The following is a 25,204-nucleotide window of genomic DNA, read 5'->3' on the forward strand; positions in this document are numbered from 1 at the left end:
CACGTGAGCCAATTCTTCAAGGTTCTAATATCTAGTAAATTTTAAAGTCATTTAATAGACATTAAAGTCTAATATTTAAATACAGATACTTACTGTTATTTTGATATCATAATTGTATTTAATTGCATGTGGAGTCCCTACTTGGGAACATAAGCTTGATTACAACATTATTCCCAGTGAGAGAAAATGACTTGCTGCAAAATATTTGATGCAAAGTGTGACACATGCTTCTTCTGACAGGTTAGGACTTCAGTCCTGAATTTCTGAAATACCTGAGTAAAGATCCTTCCCTTCCCTGTTCTTCCTTCCTGAATAAACATATGAAATGAGCAAAATAAACACAGCAGAGACTTAAGTAAAACAAACATTTAAAAAAATTTAATTCGCGAAATACACTGCAGTATGGATGCGTGTCTGAATATGCATAGAAAAATATCTGGAAGGATACATATTAAATTGTTAACAGGTTACCATGGGGGTGTGGAACTGGGTTAGAGTGAGGGAAGTGCTCTTACTTGTAAATTCATATGCTTCTGTTTATTTGAAATTTTACAGTGAGAATTCACCACTTTTATAATAAACCCATCAAAACCACAACAGAAAATTTAATTAAAAAAATAAAAATAGTAACAAGTAGAAATAACACACAAATTCATGGCAGTCTTAAGGCAGTGGCAGTATGGAGAATCAAATTGCACGGCACGCTTTTCCACTAACACTGGTGGTAGATACAATTGTGTATGATAATCAAAGAAACAACATAAAAGAAGCCACTTTCAGTAGCATCCCATTGTAAAAAGCATCCCTGGGGTCAGAGTCCTTGAGTAGTAGACCCTTCGAGGTGGATATTCAAACGGAAAGCAGGGCTTAACTACTCCTGCACGATCTACAGGAAAACATGTCAATCTGAAAACTTCAGGCAAAAGAAAGAGCCACACAGAAGTAACTTTGGAATGCTTGAACAGTTAACCACAGGCTGGAAACTGGGGGAACAAGAACCACCCAGCCCAGACCCAAAACTTAATCACCAAAACTTGGCAATCTATGGATGTAGAATGGGGATATCTAGTGTATCCATTTAATTATCATTTCTCCCACAATTCCTCAATCTGCGCAATGATTTTAACCTAAAACTTCTGCAATTTTAGTTGGAATGAAGTTAATTCCATTTAGATAAGGTTTACTTTCCAGTTGAAAGACCGGAGAAACTCGAGACTAAGGATTTTCCATTGTTCACTTTTTTCCTCACAACTATTTCTAATTGCGTAATGAGCATTTTGGAAGAGAATACTTCTCATTTCTCAAGGGTCCCTAAAATTCTGTATTTAAAGAAATCTTTTTTCCCCTGTTCTAGTTTTTTTCTCCTTTCATTGAGGTCATCACAGACAGCAGACTTTTTACTGTTAAGAACTTTTTCTTTCAACAAAAAGGATTCTTTAAGTGACTAGCGGGCTAATAGTTAAATACCTTCCTCAGAGTCAGAACTGGATAGGATCCATCTTTGGCAAGCTACACAGTTAAGAGCTTAACTAATAGAATTTTCCATTTTGCCGAAAGCCCGTTCTTGACCTAGGGGTCAAAGGCTTATGGCAAGATTATGCTTGTTGCATAAGTGAGCAATATGTGAAATTTGACAAAAAATTTATCAGAAAATTATTATAAATAGCAGAGATCGAGGTGTAAAGTCATAATAGCCCTCCCGTTTTTGAAAGGTAACAACATCTGGAATGTTTTTGTTGCCAAATGGATTACACTATTTTCATTAGAAAAAAAAACAGTGAAAGATTCATATTTAGCATGATGCCTGCTACACAGTAAACATTCAATAAAAATCGGCTCTACAATTAACAATAGATTAAAACAATGAACAAGAATACTTGAACCCACAATGAGGAGAAAATCTTCAAAGTAATTTCCTAGAGTGTGTATTTAAATACAAAGTCTGAGCTCACAGAGAGCAGCAAGGGACTCTGCATTTTCTGGGTCTATCCCCTGGGCCCGAGCATAGAACTCAGCAGCTTGCCTCTTTTCTCCCTCCAGCTTGTAAACGAACCCCAGGGCACATAAACTCTGCACATCTGAAGCATCGTGACTAAGTCTCTTGACAGCCAATTTCTTCAGAGCACTTGTTAGTTTGGTCCGGAGGAGTGACCGGTCTCTAAGCTTCAAGGCCTCTACATAATGGTGGATGGCAGTACTTTCTGATTTACAGTGAAATTCCTGAAAGCGGCCATAGTAATAGTGGATCTGATGTCTGTGATCACCAGTTATGTTCTCCAGGTGAAGGGCTTTCTGGAAAACGTCTTCAGCCTTGCTATACTGGCCTCCCTCAGCGTACATGTTGGCCAGGTCCGTGTAGGCAAACGCAAACGTGGAGTCTCGTTCCACAGCTGCTTTGAAATGAGAGAGAGCCATCGCAATAAGCCTGTCGACTCTCAGTTTATCCTCCCCTTTAGGCCTGTTGCACGTGTCCTTCTTGATCTGGATCATTTGTGCCCTATAGCAGAGTCCCATCTGGTGATGCAGGAACGAGGACGTGGGCGTCGCCTTCAAGCCCTTTTTCAAAAGTCCAAGAGCTTCGTCCCAGGATTTTTTTCTCCTGTAGAATTTGGCTGCATAACGAAGGACGTAAGGTTGGGAAGCTATCTGGTCCAGGATTTCTTCAATGTGCCTTTCCCCTTCAGCTTCTGCATGTACATCTTGAAGCTTCAGCGCCAGTAAAACCTTCATGTAGGCGTTATCTGGGTTCAGGGTGACAGCCTTCCTCAGCGGGCCCAGAGACAAGCTCCTTGCAGGCCCTCCTCTGTTACCGTCATCCAGCCGATACACCGTGATGGCGTAGCCAATGCTAAATTCTGGATTGTCAGGTTCCGCTTCCAGAGCCTTCTCAAAAGCCGCTTTAGCCTTCTGGTAATACTTTCCTCCAAATTTCAAGAATGCCCACCCTTTTTCACATTCAATCTCAGGACTCTCCAACTTGTAGTCAGAAGGACTGGACCGTTTCTTGCAGACGGCCCCTATCTTGTCTAAATGCCTCTGTGCCTCCTTAAGCTGGTCCATGTGATAGTACACCCAGGCATAGTTTCCCCAAGTGACCAGACGCCGTATTTCTTCTTTGTCCGGGTGTTCTCTCCAGGTTATGTCTTCTGCTTGTTCCAAGCACGCCAGGGCATCTTCATTTTGCCCTTTTAGGTGTTTCACATAGGCCAATAGGTTGTAAAGAGTGAGTCTGGATTCTGTGGTGAGAAACTCAAGCTGCTGCCCGATTGTATTTTCCACATCAAACAGAATGTCTTCCTTAAGTAAATTCCATGTAAAGTGACATTCCAACTCTAACAGAATGGCCTTCAGGGGGTCCTTAGGCATTTCACTGTCAAAGATAAAGTCGTTTTTAAATTTTTGAAGAACTGAATCATTGTTTAAACCTCTAACACTGTTCTCTGCTTAGCAACCAAACCAGTCTTCGACTGGAATTTATAGTTGAAGCACTGGGCCCCTGTAACTTTATGTTGGTTTCCTCTGGGTCCAGTTACATTCTAGAAATATTTCATTAAATTCTCATTGCAAAGCCAGTTCTGAAAGACAGCAGGGTTTTCTGCATCACAGGGTATCAATTTCCTTTTGGCAGTCACTAGCCCCCAGGTACCACCTATTTTTTTTTTTTTTTTAACGTTATTTTTGAGAGAGAGCAAGAGCCAGGGAGGGGCAGAGAGAGAGGGGAGAGAGAATCCCTAGCAGGCTCCGCACTGTTAGTGCAGAGCCCAACGCAGGGCTCAAACTCATGACCTGAGCTGAAATCAAGAGTCGGATGTGTAGCCAACTAAGCCACCCACACGTTAGTACTGGGTATATTTTTACAGAGAGGAATTTATGATTATGATTATGATTTTTTAAATGTTTATTTTTTTTTTCAACGTTTATTTATTTTTGGGACAGAGAGAGACAGAGCATGAACGGGGGAGGGGCAGAGAGAGAGGGAGACACAGAATCGGAAACAGGCTCCAGGCTCTGAGCCGTCAGCCCAGAGCCCGACGCGGGGCTCGAACTCACGGACCGCGAGATCGTGACCTGGCTGAAGTCGGACGCTTAACCGACTGCGCCACCCAGGCGCCCCTAAATGTTTATTTTTGAGAGAGAGAGAGAGCATAAGAGGGGGAGGGACAGAGAGACAGAGACAGAGACAGAAACAGACAGAGGATCTGAAGCAGGCTCTGCCCTGACAGCAGTGAGCCTGACTTGGGGCCCAAACTCACACATCATGAGATCATGACTAAGCTGAAGTTGGACACTCAACCAACTGAGCTACTCAGGCGCCCCTACAGAGACAAATTTAGGGACGCCTGGGTGGCTCAAGTCGGTTAAGCATCTGACTTTGGCTCAGGTCATGATCTTGTGGTTCACAAATTTGAGCCCTGTGTTGGGCTCTGTACTGACAGCCCAGAGCCTGGAGCCTGCTTCAAATTATGTGTCTCCCTCTCTCTCTGCCCCTCCCCTGCTCGTGTTCTGTCTCTGTCTCAAAATCAATCAATCAATCAATCAGAGAGGAATTTAAATGTTTTGTCTAACAGCCTTGAAAATTAAAAATAATAGATCTATAAACAGTAATATAAAAATTCCATTTCTGCATTATGAGTAGGAAGGGAGAGAAGAATATGTGAGAAATAAGAAAAAGAAGTTCACTGGAGGAGACACAGAAGCCATATCAATGTATCATTTTTGAGGAGGAAGGAAGAAAGCGAGGGAGAGCGGGTGGGGTGGGGTGGGAAACCCCAGGGAGAGAAAGGCCCAGAAACAGACAGGAACAGGTATACCAAGAGATGAGGAAAGCATGATTTGAGATAGATAACAAGGAGAGCAGCAGAGAGTTCAAGAAAGATGGGGAGGGGCACCTGGGTGGCTCAGTCGGTTGAGCCTCCGACTTTGGCTCAGGTCATGATCTCACAGCTTGTGAGTTCAAGCCCAGCGTTGGGCTCTGTGCTGACAGCTTGGAGCCTGGAGCCTGCTTCAGATTCTGTGCCTCCCTCTCTCTTTGCCCCTAACCCACTCACATTCTGTCTCTCTCTCTCAAAAATAAATAAACATTAAAAAAAATTTTTTTTTTAAAAAGAAAGATCGGGAAAGGACAAAAGGAGGGTGGGTAATGTGTAGGTTTTGCTGTCAAATCCCACAACCTTCTGGCCTCTCGGGTTGTGGGCAACAATAAAGACTAAGACCTATTATTAACTCATCAGCTCCCTCAATATTCACTTCATAAATATTTGCTGAGCTCCCTTCGTACAACGCACAGTGTAACTCTGCAGAGCCCATTGGAAACATGATCTCAGAAACTAGGAAGAGGAAGAGGAAAGGAAGGGCTAGGAAATACTTATTCATTAGGGACAGCCTTCTCTGTGCGAGATCTCGTCAATAACCCTGGGGATGTAACCCTGAGTGAGACACAGCTCTGCTCATGGAGAGCTTACGTTATAAGTCACTGGTCAGTTACAGCTTAGCATTCCAACCAAGGTCTGTGAAAGTGACCCAGGAAGTGCACACAGTCCAGTGCTGTGGACATCTGTGGCTCTGGCTTGGTGAGGATCCCTTCTCTTGGTTTTCCTTTCTGGAACATGCTCTCCCTCTACTCTCAGTCCATGTGATTTGAGATGGGCCATCCACCATTCACTCCAATTTGGGAAGGCACAAGATATTCCAGCCGTTCCCTGGTCCCAGTGATTCACTCAGAGGTAGTCCAGTTAAAATATAATTTTGCTGAGGGGCGCCTAGGTAGCTTAGTCTGTTAAGCATCTGACTTCAGGTCATGATCTCACAGTTGGTGAGGTCAAGCCCCACGTTGGGCTCTGTGCTGACAGCTCGGAGCCTGGACCCTGCTTCGGATTCTGCGTCTCCCTGTCTCTCTGCCCTCGCCAGCTGGTGCTCGCTTTCTCTCTCAATAATAGATAAATAAACTTAAATATATAATATTATATGTAATTAATATTAATACAATATAATAATATATAAAATTTGTATTATATATAATTAGTATTAATCAGTATAATTAATATATGCAACATGTAATTATAATTAATTGTAATACTTATATATGATTAATATATAATTTAAATATATATTAATATATATTAGTTCATATATATATTTTAATATATATATCATTTTAGTGAAACTAAGTCTCTTCCTTCTGAAAAGTGTAAGCTGGTAGAATATAACCTTGGAGCTGCTAATGGCCATCTTTCCAGACTTAGGGACAGCCTACCTGAGAAGGGATCTAACACAGCAGAAAGCAGAGCTCAGACAGGAGGAAGGACAGACGGCTTATGCCAGCGACTAAAGAGTCTTGCCTGGATCACCCTGTCTACCCCTGAACTTCTGTTTACTTAAAGACATAGCTCTCTCTCCTTTGTTTAAGCTGGTTTGAATTAGGTTTCTACTGTCTGCAACTGATGAAATCCTGAGTAATATTCCTAGTTTTACTTGTTTGTTTTGCTGATGGTGGTGGTGAGACAGTCAAGAAAGACATTCTACATCTACTACTGGCCATAATTAAGAAATTCGCAGAAAAAAAAATTCCTTAAATCTTCTCTCAAACAGAGAAGTTCCCTGCTTACATGTGTGTATTTCTGTTTCTGTTGCACACGGGATCCCCACCCTCTTGTATGTAAAATATAAACCTATTTGTATAAATGTTTATGGGAACTACAGTAATATTTCCATCAAAACATTTGTTGACCACCTCATGTCACACAGGCCAGGCAGGATCCTAGTTGTATCCTAGATATAGTAGTGAGCGAGTAAGTTAGAAAAAGGCCCTTTCCTCGTGGCAATTTCGTTCTGGAAGAAGAGGGAACAAAAGGAGTTGAAAGAAAAGAAACATGGAAACAAATCAATATGGAAACAAATGGAAAGTATAATTCCAGATAGTGATAAGTGTTAAAAAGAAAAAAATAATCAGAGTAATGGTATTAAGAGGTGGTGGTTGGAGGCGGGGGGAGGTACTTTAGATATGATTGTGAAGAAATAGCCCTTGTAAAAAGGGGCAATTGAAATAATCAGATCCCAACAGTGGAACAGAGGCAGTCATAGAAGATCTGAGGGCAGAATGGTCTAAGCCACTGCTTCTCTACCAGGGTGCTTTTGCTCCCCGGAGACATTTGGTAATGTCTGGAGACAATCTGGTTGTCACACTGGGTGGGTCAAGACCAGGGATGCTGCTGACTATCCTGCAGTGCACGGGTAGGTCCCAGTCACCGTGAATTATCCAGCCCCAAATGTCAATCATGCTGAGGTTGAGAAACCCTGATTGGGGCTGAGGGACCAGCAAGTGCAAAGGCCCTGATGTGGGAACAGACTTGGAGTGTTCAGGGGACAGAAGGAAGAAGGGTTAAGTGGAAGGTGAGGCACGGCAGTAGCAGGAACAGAAGGTGCAGGCTTGCAGTCCATGACAAGGAATATTAATTTTACAATAATTCTAATGGGAAGCCATTACAGGGAGATTTTTAAGTATGGAAATGATAATGTTTGATACAGGCCTAAAAGATGTCCCTCTGGGAGCACCTGGTGGCTCAGTCTGTTGAGCGTCCAACTCTTGATCTCAGCTCAGGTCTTGATCTCAGGGTTGTGAGTTCAGGCCCTGTGTTGGGCTGTTGGGCTCTGCACTGGGCATGGAGCCTACTAAAAAACAAGATAAAACAAAAAACAAAACAAATTTATATTATAAATATTATATATATATATATAATATGATATATATATATATGTATATATATATATATCTATATATATATCACAGCATCATTTACATTAACCAAATTATGGAAGCAGCCCAAGTGTCCATTGATAGATGAATGGATAAAGAAGATGTGGATACATATACAATGGAATATCACTCATCCATAAAAAAAAAGGATGCAATCTTGCCATTTGCAACAACATGGGTGGACCTAGAGAGTATAATGCTAAGTAAAATAAGTCAGAGACAGACAAATACCATACAATTTCACTCATATGTGGAATTTAAGAAACAAATGAATAAAAAAAAGACTCTTTTTTAAAATGTTTATTTATTTTGAGAGAGACAGAGAGAGCAACGCATGCACGAGTGGGGGAAGGGGAAAGAGAGAAGGAGACAGAGAATCTCAAGCAGGCTCCCCAGTCAGCATGAAGCCTGATGTGGGCCTCAATCCCATGACCGCGAGATCATGATCTAAGGCAATATCAAGCGTTGGACACTCAACTGACTAAGCCACCCAGGTGCCCCCCAAAACCAGACTCTTAAATACAGAGAACAAACTGGTGGTTGCCAGAGGGGAGGTAGGTGAGGGGATGGGTGAAGTAGATTTAAAAAAAGGGAAAAGGAAAAAAGGAAAAAAAATCCATGATATTATGGAAGCCTAAGGAAGAAATATTTATTTCAGGAAGGAGAGATGGATGTTCGATATGTACAATGACTCTAAGAAGTTGAGTGATTGAGGACAGAGAAGAGATCACTGGGCTGGAGCAAAGCTGTGGGGGACCCTGATGAGCATTTTACTAAAAAGGTAGGGATGAAAACATTACTAGTTGGGCGGGGGGGGGTGGACAATGGGAGGTGGAATAGTGGATACGGGCAACAGAGGTCACTCCTTTCAAGGAATGTTACTATTAAGCGAATAGACAAATAGAGCTACATCTGGAGGGGGGTTGGCGGAACTGTCAAAAACATTTTTAATCATGAAATTTTTAATGACTTAATGATATGCCCGTGGGGATGATCCAGTATCAAGGGAGAAAATGACGCTTGTAGGAGAGAGGTGGGGATAACTGCGAGAAAGATGGAACATGAAGCAGAAGTGAAGCTATACAATGTTAAATCACCTTTATCTCCAGACTCAGACTCCTAACCGCGGTCGCCATGCCTTTCTTCATCTGTCCTGTGTCTACTTCTATAGCCTCATTTTGTACAATCTCCTCTCCTTCATTGCCCTCCAGTCATACTGGCCTTTAAAAAAGTTTCTTTCCTCTGCCAGGTCTGTATCCTCAGGGCATTTGCACCTGCTTTTTACACCCTCAGTCTCTGAACTCTTCCTAAGAGAGGTCTAGGGATTACTCACTCTCATGATTCTGGTCTTGGCTCAAATGTGAGGTCTTCCAAGAGGGGTATCTCTGACCACTCTAGCTAACACTGCACCCCTGCCTTGCCAGTCACCCTACAGTATAGTATTTTCTCATTTTCCTGTCCTGCATAGCAGGAGAAGAGTGCTTTGAATCAAATAAGAGACTGAGGCTTTACAGTGAATCGACCAAGTCTTTAGGAATTGTGAAGGGGCTGCCTTAATTAGCCAAAAGTGACGGAAGAGTTAGAGAACTGGATTAGTGGCACAACGAGTAGTAGTAATTGGACAGATAAAACCATTTCATATTTACAACCAAATATACTATTCCATGAACAGTTTTCCAACTTTTATAGAAACTAAATTTAATCCTTAGTGACTTAATATTATCTTTAGTACACATTTAAGTTAATCTGCAATTAATTTCAATTTTATATATTTTTTTATGTTTATTCTCACTTTCCGTGTATATACATACACACCAATATACAGGTCCCACACTTTAGTGACTATAGGTTCTAGCCAGAGCTTGCCCACAGAAATTCTTGCCATGATGGAAATGTTCTTATCCATGCTCTGCAATATGATGGACACTAGCCACAAGTGACCATGATCACTTGAAATGTGGCTAGGATGCATGAGGAACTGGATTTTAAATTTCGTTTACTTTTAATTAATTTAAATGACTGTATATGACCAGCGGCTCCTGTGTGAGACAGGACACTGGAGACACTGGGCCTGTCGGACTTTAATGGAATAAAAGAGCTCCCACACACCAGGTTAGAGCTCTCCTTTGACTTAAAATTCTCTGCCATTTTATTCAAGGTGAAGAACTAAATTAGATGGCAAATAAAGATGGATTTGAAAAAAACAACCTTATACACACGAGCTGGGCTCATTGCAGATTTGGCTCAATGGTATAAATGTTACACTATTTATAATAGACTGTCTGAAATCAGAGGAGAACTCCACAAACAAGGAAACCTGAAGTTGCCATGCATCACTAGCTTACTGCACGCTAGGCAGTGCACCAAGCACTTACAAATTACATTTAATTTTTATGCCATTTTATTATTTTCACAGTTTTGTGGATGAGGAGTAGGGGACAGAGTTTATATTACATGTCCGAGGTTACTCAGCTCTAACGTGGCTGAGCTCAGAATCAAACCTAGCTCTGCCTGACTCAAAGCTCAATACTGTTAAACTACCTCTTTTTACCATAAAAATTGGAGGTGTTTGGGTTTTTTTTGTTTTTTGTTTTTTGTTTTTTTTTAGAATAGTTTGCTTTAAAATATAGGATACATGCAATGTATTTAAAATTCACCTTGGGGCGCCTGGATGGCTCGGTCAGTTGGGTGGCCGACTTGGGCTCAGGTCATAATCTCGCAGTTGGTGAGTTTGAGCCCGGCGTGGGGCTCTGTGCTGTCAGCTCAGAGCCTGGAGCCTGCTTCGGATTCTGTATCTCCTCTCTCTCTGCCCCTCCCCCACTCATGTTCTGTTTCTCTCTCTCTCTCTCAAAAAATAAATCAACATAAAAAAAAAAGAAGCTCAGTTGGCATCTCAAATACACACACGCAATACAGAAACCTGGGCGCCTTGATCCTGTACCTCCTGTCTTCCCCATCTTGTTTGGCACCTCTTAGTTCCACAGGCCAAATAACCTAGGAGTAATCTTTGATCCCTCTATTCCTCCTCTCCCAACCCCTCATCCATTCCAGTACGAAGTTCTGTTAATTCTGTCACATCTCAAATCCATCCACTTCTCTCCACTTCCACTGCTGTTTTCCTCCTCTGAACCACAATCACCTTTCCTTTGAGCTGGGGCAAAGATGTGGTCTCCCTGCTTCCTTCTGGTCTTGATTCCCCAATACAGCCCTACTATATTTTTGAAAATGTAAACTGGATCATGTAAGTCTCCCACTTACAATCTCCCAATGGCTACCCAACACCCTTAGATATTAATCCAGCCCTTGCCAGGTCCTACAAGTCCCTAAAGGACCTGGCCTTGCCTACCCATCCGACCTTTTCCCTCCTACTGTCATTTTAGACATTTTGACTTTTCTTCCTATCTCAAACACATCAAGTTCAAGGACTTTTATACCTGTTGTTTTTACTCGGGATGCTCTGCTTCTAAATGTTTGCATGCCTAGCTCTTTCCTGTAACTCCCCTCAAATATTCCCTACCCCAGAGGGTGCCTGAGGCAGAACCATCTAAAATAGACCCCTCTGTTCCAGGTCACTCTCTTAGCCCATTACACTTATTTTCCTTACAGCTCTGTTCACTTTCTGAATTATATTATTTACTCATTTACCTATTGTATGTGTATCTCCCCCATTTACATAAAAGCCCTATGAAAATAGGGACCTTGTTTTGATCTTACTTTTTGCACCTCTGTGTCCCAGCATCTAGTTATTATTCCAGGCAGACAATGGAAGCTCACTAAGTATTTGTTGAATGAATGACAGTGTAGTCACATACTAGCAGCTTCTGACGTGTCCAGCCCAGAGGTTGGGCTTAGCATCAGAAGCACCTGGCTACCTGATGAGGCGTTCCTGCGTGTCCCTCCCTTCCTGCTGATGGCTCCAAACTACCTCCCACCCCCCACTTCAATTCTCCCCACCCCACTTGTCTTTGTGTCTTGGCATGCGCTCTGTCTGGCTCTGTGTTTGGATTTTGAATACAGGGTTTGGGCTGTCTTTTACGGTCCTGGCTGGGAAACCTGGTATGATCATCCGTCGGTAGTTAGTTGTTCCTTTCTCTGGTGCAACGTCACCAAAATTTTGGGCAAGACCTCCCCTTAACAGCCTGTCCAGACCCATGGCGATCTGGGCTTACCAGCCCCCTGCCGGTGGGCAGAGTGAAATGCACATCCGCTTCTGCTCCAGAGGTTTACACACCCGCCCAGCCCAAGGAGGCTGAGGAGGCCGCCTCGGGCAATAGGAATGTGGCCGTGACAGTGACATCTCAAAGGGACGCTCACTCAGCCACTGAAGCGCTTCGCTCAGACTCGGTGGAATTTATACACAACTGGATACCATGATAAATTTTACTTTTAAACCCAGTCTACTTAACCTTTAAACTTTGTCTCTGGGAAGCTGGCAGAGAGAGGCTCTTGTGTGTCTGAAGAGGCGACATTTATCTTTAGGCAATTTTGAGTTTTAGCCAGGAAGGAGCAGTCTTTCGTTGTCCCCAGTGGGGTCCGCTCCTGTTCCACATACAGTGCACCCCCTTTTCCTTCTTGTTTCTTCTGGCACACCCCCCCCGAACTCCCTCCCTTCTTAAAGTTGTTGGAAGTGGGGCGCTTATTCAATTTCCTCTTCTACTTCACGTAATAGTAATCAACATTCGCAAAACTCTTCATGCTAAGCAATGAACTCTTTACGCGGTCCTAAGATTGGATGCCATTAAGTTTTACGAATAAGAAACGGACTCAGAGTTTACAGAATGTTCTGGGCATCCAACGAGGAGGTGTTCAGAGTCACGACTTCGAACAAAGTTTTAGCCTCCCGTCCCTCAACTCATTTAAGTGCGGAGGTTCACCGATCGGGCGCAGGGCAGGCTGCGGAAGCCTGGGGATCCAAAGCGGGTGAGAAGCACCCTGCCCCGCGCGTCAGCTGGTAAAGGAGACAGCCTCAGGCATCCGCGCAAAACAGCCGACTGGGCGGACCAGCAGGAGTCGGTGGCTCCCGGGAAGGGAAGAACTCAGACCCCGAGGTCAGAAAGGCACCAGGGCAGAAGCAGCAGACCCGGTGACGAGTCGCGTCCGCCGGCTCCCCTCCCCGTCCCGGGACTGGGGCTGCCCTTCCCTCGGCGGGGACCGGGCTCGCGGGGGGCAACCTGAACCCGACGCCCGTGCGGGGCGCCGGGGGCTCGGCCCCTGGAAGGGCCCCGGCGCTGCGCGGGCCACGGAGTCCCAGGCCTACGCGGAGTTTGGGAGCAGAAGCGGAGAAAACCCTCACCTCGTGGTGGTTGCGGACCGTCCCGGCAGGCGGCAGTCCCCTCGGGCTTTCCGCTCTAGAAGTGGAGCCCCGGCTGCGGAGCGCGCGCTCCAGGGCGCCGGCAGGCGCGGGAGTGCGGGCGGGAGGGCGCGGAGTGCGCGGGGGCGTGTGCGCGTGCAGGCGGGAGGGCGCGGAGTGCGCGCGGACGGGAGCGCGGAAGTGCCGGCGGCGCGGGAGTGCGCTTCCCTCCGGGCGTCAGCTGCGCGCTCTCTGAGGCTAGGAGTTGGCTTTTGTAAAGGCGGCATCCGAGCGGGAAGTGGAACGTAGATGGTGTCTCATCTTCCCGACCCGGCGGAGTCCAGCTCCAAGAAACGGAAACTTCTGCAAGAGCTGAGTGGGGCCGGGGAGAGGTTTGCGAGGCTCCGGGCGGTTCGGTGTGGTATTTGCAGCGGGGCCTCTGGCTTTGGTCTGGGCTCTCGCCTGCCTTGCCGAGTCCTCGTGTCCCCCCCCCCCCTTTTAAATAAAGTGACAGGAGATTGCTCCGCGTTATTTCTGTTGCAAGGGTGGCAGCGATGCTCTTTTCGTCTTTCTGCATCCTAAGCGGAAAGAAGTCTCTGCTTCTAGTCTTGATTCAACAAACAACACAGGTGCACTGTAGTGCACCTGTTATTCCCATTGGGTGAAGTTAGAGAAACTTGGGAGTCAAAATGCATACACATTTTAAAATTTGATAGCTATTGCTTAATAACTTTGCGGAGAGATTTATACACCCCTCCCTGGAGTTGTAGGACAGTGCTTGCCTTCTGTGCCCTTGCCAACCGTGCTTCGCCTAACAACTTCTAATAAAGATCAGGGTGGTATCGGGAATCTGAGCCGAAAATGCCAAATACCCACACACTAAAATTTTTGTCCCCCTGTGACTTCAGTCATTCTTTCGTGGATTCAGTGAACTGCATTGAACAACTGCTAAGAGGCAGACGTTGTGCAAGACACAGGCAATGCAGCAATGAAAAAAACAGACAAAGGATCTACCTTCGCGTACTTCATTCCTAGTGTGGGAGATAAAGATAATAAAGAACAGATGAAGTATTGTGTGTGAGATGGTGCTATGGAGAAAAAGCATGGAGAGGGTTACAGTGCAGGGCGTTTCACCGTTATAAATATGGTGGGGAGGAAAGATTTCACTGGGTCAGTGACATTTGAGTAAAGATCTGAAGCAGGTGAAGGAGAGAGTGGTTATGGGGCCAGGGAAGAATGGTTCAGGCAGGGGAAGCAGTAGGTACAAACCCCAGGGAGGTGGGAACATATTTGCCATGAATGGATGGTGTGGCTGGAGCAGTAAGGGTACGGGGGAGGTCTTAAGAAATGAGATCAGAGGAAGAATGGCATGGGCCTGAAGGCTACTGTAATGTTTAACTTAGGCAGGAAGCTGCATTTTATTTTTTTAATTTTATTTATTATGGATGTATGTGTGTATGTATTTTTGAGAGAGAGAGTGAGAGCAAGCAGGGGAGGGACAGAGTGAGAAAGAGAATCCCAAGCAGGCTCTGTGCTGTCAACATGGAGAGTGATGTGGAGCTTGATCTCACGAACCCTGAGATCATGACCTGAACCGAAATCAAGAGTCTGACACTTAACCAACTGAGCCACCCAGGCATCCTTTATTTTGTTTTTTAAAAATGTTTATGTATTTTGAGAGAAAGAGTGAGAGAGGCAGACAGAGAATCCCAAGTGGGGTTCGATCCCACGATCAGTGAGATCATGACCTGAGCCGAGACAGAGTGACAGTCAACTGACTGAGCCACCCAGCTGCCTCAAGGAAGCTGCATTTTAGAAAAGGTACCGAACAGTTTGCTGTGGGTGGAAGAATAAAGCCAGAATACCCTCCTTACCAAGGATGTAGAAAAATTTAATGGCGCTCCAGTGTTTGAAAAAATTTTCAGTGCGTGGGTTATGTTTCCTTCCTTGTTCCTGCTTCTCTCCCTTCCTTTCTCTTAACCGTATCCGGGCCAAAAGGTCGTCTTTGCTTATTAAGGTTTAGACCGATAGCAACTAAGCAACCAGAAGTGAACGTTAAAGGGAAAGGAAATCCTGCCTATCTGCTTATATTGTTTAGGAATTCAAATTCAGAAAGGCAAAAACCATCTGTGAAAAACTTAAAGGAATATACATTTTCAGGATTGAGAAGAAACAAACGTCTGGCTGTTGAGTGGGTGTTGAACGTGCCAGAATTACTAGATGGAATTTGAATCTTGATCTTTTTTCACAGACTGTTGGATTGGGTGGATTCTTGGTAAAACCAGTAGTGTGTTGTCTTTTGAACGTACTCTAGTCAACATGCAGGACGCAGCAACTAGCAACAAAGGGAAACAGAAAGTGAAACATGGCAACTGATCTAAAATCTTCTTGGGAAACCGAAAATTAAGTAATGCTTTTAAGAAATACATGTAAGTCGGTTTTTCTGGATTTGCTGCTTGCTGTTTTCCCTGCAAGCGTCCAGGCTGTTCCACACATTAGAGCTTCCGAGCCCTCAGAGTGCAGACGCCTCTTCCAGAGGAGGGGACGCGCGAGGGGATAGAGAGATGGTGTTAGATTATAAGACACCCTGATGACTGTGACCTCTGGGTCGTCAAGCACCCCTCACACAAACACATCCATAATCCAGAGATTTATGTTGCATGAATGAGCTCTGCTTTCCGGCTGCAAGTGATGTATAGCAATACCTGGGAAGAGCTGCCTAGTAGATTAACCAGTCATCCGACCAGTATTTACCTTTCATGTTTCTCTCTCTGGAAGAGTTCCCAGTGGTTAGACTCACTTTAGTGCCAAAGTGTCGCTTTGGGCCTCCTCCCCAAACTCAAGCACTGTAAGATACCATTTTTGTTCAATCTAACAAGTCTTTTGTTTTAGTTACAAGTATGTTGAGAAGATCGGATCTGTGTGGCTCTGATGTCTAGCCTTCAATGATGAAGTTTGCTCCCTTCGATTCCTAACGAATTTTAGTAGAAATCAAAAGGCTTTCACAATCTGTGTATGAATTCCTTGAGGATTTGTGTTCTTGTGGATTACGGATCCCCACCAAGAAATGCAGGCAGCCTCTAGTAGTTGGAAAAGGTACAAAAAAGGATTGTCCCCTAGGACCTCTGGAGGCAGTTGCCAATACCTCTGTGGCCGTTGCCACTGGATTTCCATCCAGTGACACCCATTTCAGATTTCTGACCTTCAGAACTGTAAGATCATAAGTTTTTGCGGTTTTAAGCCACCAAGTTTGTGGTAATTTGTTAACAGCCACAGTGGGAAATTAATACATCCTCCCCCTAAAAAAATACATGGATGAAAAAAGCAGTCACACTGTTTCCTTATCTCTTCCTTTTAAAACTATTGGATGAGAAAAGACACATTGTTTCCTTATTTCTTCCTTTTAAAAATATTGCTTGGTGTGCAACCCCTTTTAATAAAATGTCACAAAGGTGGTTGTTACTGATGGTCTCTCAGATCATTTAGCATCCTTTTCCTGTGTTTTTGATCAATCAATACCAGAAAATGACTGAATAAACAGTGCTACATGTGGCATGAAAGAAGAGAAACTGCTTTGGAACAATAAACAGCAAACAGCAAACAAGTAATTGACTGTGTACTTGTTACTCACTAGATCGTAAACTTCAGGAGGTTTGGGGAGATGTCTGCTTTCTTTGCTGAAGGGCAGCAGAGTATGCCGCCCCAAAATATGCCATGTTGGTGTAGGGATTATTTTGAACTGAGGGCAGTTGAGAAGAAGCAGGGTACAAGAAACGCTCTGCACACTCCCCCTACCTGCCTACAAGCAGTACAGAACTTTGTAGTGGTGTCCCCTTACCCTCTCCACCAGGAAGGTGAGAAGTTGATTGCCTGAGACAAGTGTAGACCCTTATCAGCCCAGAGTCACTGCTGGAGGAATCTACATAACAAACCGTCTTCTTCTTCTTTTTTTTTTTTTCCTAATTTTTAAAAATCTTTATTTATTTTTGAGAGAGGGAGAGAGTGAGCAGGGGAGGGACAGAGAGAGAGGGAGACACAGAATCTGAAGCAGGCTTGGGGCTCTGAGCTGTCAGCACAGAGCCCGACGCAGGGCTCAAACTCACCAACTGTGAGATCATGACCTGAGCCGAAGTTGGACGCTCAACTAACTGAGCCACCCAGGCCCCCATAACAAACCTTCTCAACTAGCCCTTGTTTTCCATTAATCTCCCCCAAATATTTACATTCCTACAGTTTGCCACCCTAGAAACTCAAGGTTCTTTTCCCTTCTCTAAAATTTCTTATCCCTTCTCTAAAAATGCATTGTTCGTTTGCCAGGATGCTATGTTCTAGCCACCCTTTTGAGTTACTCATCACTGGGTGCTCCCCTGTGTGTGTGCGGTGCATGTATTCATAAATCTCTGTTTGTTTATCTCTTGTTAATCTGTGCTTGTCATTCTAATTATGGAGTCCTGGCCAATGAACCTAAAATGGGTAGCGTAAAAAGATTTTTTCCTCCGCTACATCACCATATTTGGTATCTAACACCAAAAACTATTTGTTGATAAAATGAATGAATGAAACATTTTTGTTTTATGTAAATCCAGGCCTTTATTTGCTACGAATCTACTCGACAAATGGTTTTTCGACTATATAACATTCACAGAGAAATGGTTCCTCTCTCACCTAACAGAGATGTATATATTCTGTTTCAGTATTTTCTGAATAGAACCAATATTTTACCAGGTTTGGGTAATGGTTAAAAACTTGCATCACTGCAGTGGATTGCTTAATATGTTTCTGAAAGTAGCAAGCAGAAACAATGGTTAGAGTTAACATGTTTACCTAAAATCAAATAAAATGTGAATGTGGTTCATATTTCCACACCCAGGATCAGGTACCAGAGTTCCCAGAGTCCACAGCCAGCCGCAGGGCCTGCTCATAGTACTCCAGGGCTTTATTCATTTCGCCTTTGACTTTGTAGATAAACCCAAGAATGCTCAAGCTTTCTATGTCTGAGGCATTTCTGGAAAGTCTTCTTAAAGTCAGTTTCTCCAAAGAATTAATACATTTATCTCTTGTCAGTGACACCTTTTCTGTTTTTAGTGCCTTTAAATAATGGATAATTGCATTGACTTCAGATTTCTTTTGAAATTCCTGAAATTGACCATAGTGGAAATGTACCTTTTGCTGTTTTTCGTCGTCGAGGGACGTCAAACATAACAATTTTTGGTAAATGTCTTCAGCTTTTCTGTGGTTGCCAGCTTCTATGTACATACCGGCCAGGTGTATATAAGCAACGTCAAATGTGGGCTTTTGTTCCAGAGCAAATTGAAAATGAGCTATGGCTAACCTTACCATTTTGTCGACATTGTCTCTATCCTGTCCTCTGGGCTGCCAGTTTGCCGCTCTCTTGATTTCGATCATGCGTGCCTTGTAACAAAGCCCCATCTGGTGATGCAGAAAAGCGGAGGAGGGCGTGGCCTGCAGGGCCCTCTTTAAGAGCTGAAGAGCTTTATCCAGAGCGCCTTTCCTGCGGTAAAACTTGGCCGCGTATCGAAAGACGTAGGTCTGCGAGGACATGTTGGTCAGTGCCTCTTCGACGTACTTTTCTCCTTGGGCTTCTTGGCCCACGTCCTGAAGCTTCAGGGCGAGCAGAGCCTTGATATACGCGTCTTCTGGGTTTAGCCTGATGGCCTCTTTTAGAGGCTGCAGACAAAATGCGTCGCTGACCTGGGTCGCTTTGTTGAAGCCGTCCAGGCGATAGATGGTGATTGCATACCCAGTGCTGAATTCGGGGTTCTCAGGCTCCGCTGCCAGAGCCTTTTCGAAGCAGGCCTTGGCCCGCTCGTAGTTCTTTCCTCCACACTTCAGCAAGGCCCACCCTTCCTCACAGTCCATCTGAGGACAGTCCAGCCTGTAGCAGGAGGGGGCTGCAAACCTCTCACAAGTGTTCGCCACCCTGTCCAGGTAAGTCTGGGCCTCCGCCAGCCTGCCCATGTGGTGATACAGCCAGGCGTAGTTGCCCCAGGTGACCAGGCTTCTCACAGCCGATCGGTCGCCGTGTTCCTGCTGGATCAGGTCTTCGGCTTCCTTCAGGCTCCCCAGGGCCTCCCGAGTCTGGCCTTTCAGGTGTCGGACGTAGGCCAGCAGGTTGTGTATGCCCGCGTTGTATTTGGTGTCTAGGAACTCAATCTCATCCAAGATCCTGTTCTCTAAATCGGGCATCTCAGTGTCTTCAACTAGCAGCTCCCAGGTGAAGTGGCATCTCAGCTGAAGCAGCTTACCTTTGACCTCATCAGCGTTCTTACTGCAAAAGAGAAAAACAAGTTTTCTTTGTTAAGTGAGGAACGGTCGATAGAAAGAAGCCAGATAAAACAGCTCATCTTTAGGACTTAGCCTTGGAAAGGGCACGCCTGCTTTGATTTTCCTTAGAATCCCTACGTTCCTAAGATCCGCACAGACTTTGAATGCAGTTTGCTTGGTCTCAGACACTGGCTCCGCCACTTTTTACCAAGTAACCTCTCTCTGTTTCAGAGTCTCGTTTGTAAAATGGGGATAGGAATAGACTCAGCACACTTGAGTCTGAAGTTGGGTGAAAATTAATAAGCCTGTATGTGTGTTAAGTACTTAGAGCACATATTACATGCTATAATGAGAGTTTCCTATTTTCCTATTCCTACATTCAGGACAGAAACCAGTTAGAAACATAGAGCCTGGGTGGCTCAGTCAGTTGAGCATCCGACTTCGGCTCAGGTCATGATCTTGCAGTTTGTGAGTTTGAGTCCTGAACTGAGCTTGCTGCTGTCGGCGCAGAGCCTGCTTTCGATCCTCTGTCCCCCTCTCTGTGCCTCCCCCACTTACACACACTCTCTCTCAAAAGAAAGAAAAAAAAAAGAAAGAAAAAAGAAAGAAACGTAGAGGCTTATAAAACAGTATTCACTTCAGGACCTTAGTCTGTAGGTTATGCCACAAATTTAGACTACCTGAAAGAGAATATTTGTTCGACCAATTTTTTTTTCCACTTATAATTTGGAAATAATTAGAGAATCACTGAAATTTGCAAAGAGAGTACGGAGCTCCAGTGTACCCTTCGCCTGGTTTCTTCTAATACCTTACACAAGTACCATACAATAACAAAATGAAGACACCAACATTGGTACAATGTGTGTAAGTCCTGTGTCGTTTCATCACGTGAGTAAATCCACGCACCCAATGAAGATACAGAACTATTTTATCATCGCAAATGTCTCCCGCACACTGTCCCTTCAGTGACACCTGTTCGCTCCCCACTCTCCAAACATCCCTAGCCTCTGGTAATTTGTTTCATCTCTATCACTCTGTCACTTCGAGAATGTCATATGATGGAGTTACACAGCATTTTGAGACTGCCTTTTTTTCACTCACCTTTTTCACTTTCACTTTAAAAGATTTTCTTTTTAAGTAATCTCTACACCCAGTGTGGGGCTAGAACTCCCAACCCTGAGGTGAAAAGTCACACACCCCATTGACTGAGCCGGCAAGACGCACCTCATCTGAGAACGTCTTGATTTAATCTTCATTCTAGAAGGATATTTTTGTGGGGCATAGGATTCTGGGTTGAAAGTTCTTTTCCTGGGGTGCCTGGGTGACTCAGTCAGTTGAGTGTCTGACTCCGGCTCAGGTCACAATCTCATGGTTCATGGGTTCAGGCCCCGCGTCAGGCTCTGTGCTGACAGCTGGGAGCCCGGAGCCTGCTTTGGATTCTGTGTCTCCCTCTCTCTCTGCCCTTCTCCCTCTCATACTCTGTTTCTCTTTCTCTCAAAAATAAAATAAAACAATTAAAAATTAAAAAAAAAGAAAACAATTCTTTTTCAATAGTATCATAAAGAATCAAATACTTAGGAATAAAGTCAACCAAAGAGGCAAAAGACTTGTCCACTAAAAATTACAAAAGATTGCTGAAAGAAATTAAGAAGACGCAAAGAAAGGAAGAGGCATCCTGTGTTCACAGCCTGGAAACTTTAATGTCGTTCAGATGTCAGTACCACCGAAAGCAATCTACAGATTCAGTGCAATCCCTATCAAAATCCCAATGACATGTTTTTTACAGAAATAGAAAAATCCATCCTAAAATTCATATGGAATCTCAAGAGATCTCGAATAACCAAAATGAACTTGAAAAAGAACAAAATTGGAGGTCTCACACTTTCGGATTTCAAAACTTACTACAAAGCTACCCCAATCAAAACAGTGTGGGAGCATAAAAACAGACACCTAGAGCAGTGGAACAAAATGGAGGGCCCAGAAATAAACACTTACATATATGGTTGCAATGGTCATTTCAGGCTATCATGATGAGGTACCACAAACGGGGTGGCTTAACCAACAGATATTGCAGATATTTCTTTTCTCCTAGTTTTGGAGGCTGGGAGTCCCAAATCAAGGTGCCCACTGATTTGTTTCCTGAGAAGGGCTCTGTTACTGGAGTCCACATGTGACCTTTCGTCTACATGCACTTCTTCTGTCAAGGATATCAGCCCTTTCAGATGAAGGGCCCACCCTTATGGCCTTATTTAACCCTTAGTACTTCCTTACAGGCCCTATCTCTAAATACAGTCACCCTGGGGGTCAGGGCTTCAACATATAAATCTGGGGAGATGGTAGGGGTTCACAATTGCATAACATGGCCATAACAATGGTCATAGCAATGGCCAAATGAGTTTTGAAACATGCACCAAGACCATTTAATGGGGAAACATGTTTCAACAAGTGGTGCCAGGAGAGCTGGATATCCACTTGCAAAAGAATGAAAGTGGGCCCTTATCTTACACTGTATACATATAAAAAATGAACTCAAGAAGGATCAAAATTACAAAAATCTTAGAAGAAAATAGGAAAAAACTTTATGACATTGGATTTGGCAGTCTTGGATAGGACACTGAAAGCATAGGCAACATAAGTAAACAGAGGTAAATTGGATTTTCATCAAAATTAGAAACGTTTCTGCATCAAAGGGCACTACTGACAATGAAAAGGCAACTCCTAAAATGGGAGAGATTATGTGCAAATCACATATCTGATAAGAGATTAATATCCAGACTGTATAAACAACTCTCATGACTCAACAACAACAAAAAAACAGGTGACTACAAAATGGCCAAAGGACTTAAAACAGATATTTCTCCAAAGAAGACACACAGATGGCCAGGAAGCACATGAAAAGATGCTCAACATCACCCATCATTAGTGAGACGCAAATCGAAAACACAAGACACCACTTCACACCCGTTAGGATGGCTACCCTCAACAAAACAGAAAGCAAAAACCACGTGTTGGCGAGGATGTGGAGGAATTACTAGTGGGAATGTAAAATGGGACAGTTGCTGTGGAAAATGGTGATGATTCCTCAGAAAATGAAACAGAACGGCCATGTGATTCAGCAGTATCACTTCTGGGTATGTACCCAAAACAAGTAAAAGCAGAGACTCAAACAGACGATTTGCATACTTCTATTCCTAGCAGGCATTGTTCACAATAGTCAAAAGGTGGAAGCACCCTAAATGTCCATAGACGGATGAACCGCTAAACAAAGTGGTAAATACATGCAGTGGTGTATTATTCAGCCTTAAAAGGGAAGGATATTCTGTCACCTGCTACAACATGGGTAAACCTTGAAGACATTGTGCTAAGTGAAATAAGGCAGTCACAAAGAGCCACTTATTGTATGCTTCTTTGTTTGTGAAATATCCACAATGGGGGGGAGTGCCTGGGTGCCTCAGTGGGTTAAGCATCTGACTTCTGCTCAGGTCATGATCTCCCTGTTCGCGGGTTCGAGCCCCGCATAGGGCTTCAGAGCCTGGAGTGTGCTTTGGATTCTGTGTCTCCCTCTCTCTCTCGGCTCCTCCCCCCGTGCTCTCCCCCCCACCCCAAATAAATAAACATTAAAAAATTTTAAATCTTACAAAAAAAAAAAAAAAGAAATATCCACAGGGGGCAAAGACATAGAGAGAAAGCAGATTAATGGTTGCCAGGGCCTGGGGCGAAGGATGAGTGGAGAGTGACTGCTTAAGGGGTACGGGATTTCCCCTCAGGTGAGGAAGATGTTCTTGAAGTGGACATCACTGTGAATGCACTAAATACCACAAAATCGCATACTCAAAAAATAGTTAAAATGGCTAATTTTATCATACATGTGTCTTATCACAATGAAACATTGTACTAGTAACCTGAACAGAAATTCTTCAGATGATGTATGTATTTTTCGTTAGTACATGTTGAAATAAACAAAACATTAAAACATAAACACCAATTGGAGTGCCATCTGAAATAGTCTCACAAACCTTCCACTGGTACACTTTAAGAAGCATGGGTGTAGAGGTCAAATTGGGTATCACTGAATAGAGACTCTGGTTCATGTCCCAGCTCTATCACTTACTATCTGTGTGATCTTAATGTTTCTAAATCTAAGATTCATTATTGCAAAATCAGGGTGATATGAGTACCTGCTTCGTAGGTGTCTTTTGAGGGTTTTTTAAATAATTAAATATAATTTACATCATAATTTAAATTGTTTAAAGTTTCTTTATTTTGAGAGACACAGAGACAGCACAAGTGGTGGAGGGGCAGAGAGTGAGGGGGTTGGGGAGAGAATCCCAAGCAGGCTTCGCATTGTCAGCACAGAGCCTGACGTGGGACTCAAACCCACCAAGCTGTGAGATCATGACCTGAGCCAAAACCAAGAGTGGGATGCTTAACTGACTGAACCACCCAGGTGCCCCATAATTTACATAATAATTTTAGAAGCCAGGCTGGCACTTTATAAGCATTCAGGAAGCGATAGCTACTTTATTATCATTATTATTTTCCCTGTCAGTGACAACCCCCTCTGTCAATGGACCTGGGAGGAGGGTTGATCATAGGCCTGTAATTATGCGCTTTCTCGAACTTTTGCCCCTTGAAAATTTTGCCCACTGGAGCACCGAGGGGAAATTTGCAAATCAAAATCAATTAATTTTTAAAAAATCTGTTGATATTAAGGGTTACTTAACTCAAGATTCAGTTTGGACAGCATAGAAATTCCCACATGAGGCCACAACTGCAGTCGAGCCCCACCGACAGGAGGGTATCTGCAGACCAGAGGCTTCCCCAGGGGAGAGGGTCATCTGCTAATCTTAAATGCAGGGACGTTGAGAAGGCCTGACATAGGAGCCCAGCAGCACAGAGAGTGAGACCAGAAGTCTACAGAGGAGGGCCTTGTTCCCTAGACAGTGAGCTTCTGCCACCATTTGCCCACAATATTTTCCTCAAGACATCTGGGGAGAGCCCAGGACTGTGGCTCACACGGCTGTGGGGGTCCTTTTCCCCAGGTGAGGAGCCAGCAGAAAGCAGTGTCCCTTTCCAGACAAACTGTCCATTCCCTCCATCGGTCAGACAGAAGGGAGTTTGGGGAAGAGAATTTCAGAGACGTGGATCATTTTCTCCCTCCCTGCAAAACTCTTTTCCCACATCCCTCTGCTTCTTTGGGCTTTGTTATGAGGTAAGCTTCCTCGGGGTGATGCTAAAAAAAAAAAAAAAAAGAAAAGAAAAAGCCTGAATTAAGGACACTCAGTCTCCAAGCAGACGCTAACCTGGAAGAGTAAGGAAACTCGACATCACTGAAATCAAGTCTTTGGAGATAGTATTGATTAGCCTTTTTTCCCAGAACTTCAGGCTGACAGGCAGAGAAGTCCTTACCTCATGGCTGCCAGTTCTGCAGGGCCTTGTTTAGCTGTGGGCTCTTCTGAGATCCAGCCAGGAGACTGGGGTTTCAGGATGTGAGCCACATCCTGGGCAATATAAGAAAGATGAACAGTTCATGACGTAACCTGTGGGCGTGTTGTTGACAATTTAGACTGGAAACCGAGATAGAAACTGAAAGTGGAAAGTGAAACTAGTGAGCAGAGTTCCTGCTTGGGGAAAACAAAACCAGGATTGCTTTCTTTGGTCTGTCTGGAAACTGAGAAGAGGCCGAGGAAAAGCAGTTTCACCGATGTGCTAACTCTTGTCTCAGGCTCCGCGTGGCCTTGTGCAGAGCTGGGAGTGTGGAGTGCCAGGCACGTAGGGTCCGTGGACCCTGGAGCCAGGGAGGCCTGGGGAAGTTGGCTGCGGGACCTTGCCACACTCTTGCCCCAGATCTGTGCCTTCGTTTGCTCATCTGGAAA

The 25,204-nt window shown here is 44.1% G+C and overlaps 2 protein-coding genes across 3 annotated transcripts; both read right to left on the minus strand.

Moving 5' to 3' along the window:
• Positions 1-356: 356 nt before the first annotated feature.
• LOC115527783 (interferon-induced protein with tetratricopeptide repeats 5-like) lies at positions 357-12,080 on the minus strand. 2 transcript variants are annotated; one of them, XM_030335599.1, is made up of 2 exons: positions 11,923-12,080; positions 357-3,370 (listed from the first exon to the last, which is right to left on the minus strand). In XM_030335599.1, exons 1-2 carry the CDS (start codon positions 12,048-12,050, stop codon positions 1,930-1,932), a joined length of 1,569 nt encoding a protein of 522 aa, XP_030191459.1. In that variant the 5' UTR covers positions 12,051-12,080; the 3' UTR covers positions 357-1,929. The 2 variants fall into 2 exon arrangements, with proteins under 2 accessions (XP_030191459.1, XP_030191458.1); XM_030335598.1 differs by lacking the exon at positions 11,923-12,080 and adding an exon at positions 7,552-7,593.
• A 5,527-nt stretch (positions 12,081-17,607) lies between these two features.
• Positions 17,608-24,831, minus strand: LOC115527785 (interferon-induced protein with tetratricopeptide repeats 1-like). Its single transcript, XM_030335602.1, has 2 exons — positions 24,738-24,831; positions 17,608-19,332 (listed from the first exon to the last, which is right to left on the minus strand). The coding sequence occupies exons 1-2, from the start codon at positions 24,740-24,742 to the stop codon at positions 17,916-17,918; spliced, it is 1,422 nt and encodes a 473-aa protein (XP_030191462.1). The 5' UTR covers positions 24,743-24,831; the 3' UTR covers positions 17,608-17,915.
• Positions 24,832-25,204: the final 373 nt, after the last annotated feature.

This window comes from Lynx canadensis, chromosome D2, assembly GCF_007474595.2.
Source record: "Lynx canadensis isolate LIC74 chromosome D2, mLynCan4.pri.v2, whole genome shotgun sequence".
Taxonomy (NCBI): Eukaryota; Metazoa; Chordata; class Mammalia; order Carnivora; family Felidae; genus Lynx; species Lynx canadensis.

Bases quoted from the DNA above. Each gene is read 5' to 3' on its own strand.
- LOC115527783 (XM_030335599.1), bottom strand. From the start codon at position 12,050: ATGTCACTGTCACGGCCACATTCCTATTGCCCGAGGCGGCCTCCTCAG. The intron at 3,371-11,922 runs GTAAGCCCAGAT...TATCTTTGACAG, and splicing joins TGCCCACCGGCAGGGGGCTG to TGAAATGCCTAAGGACCCCC.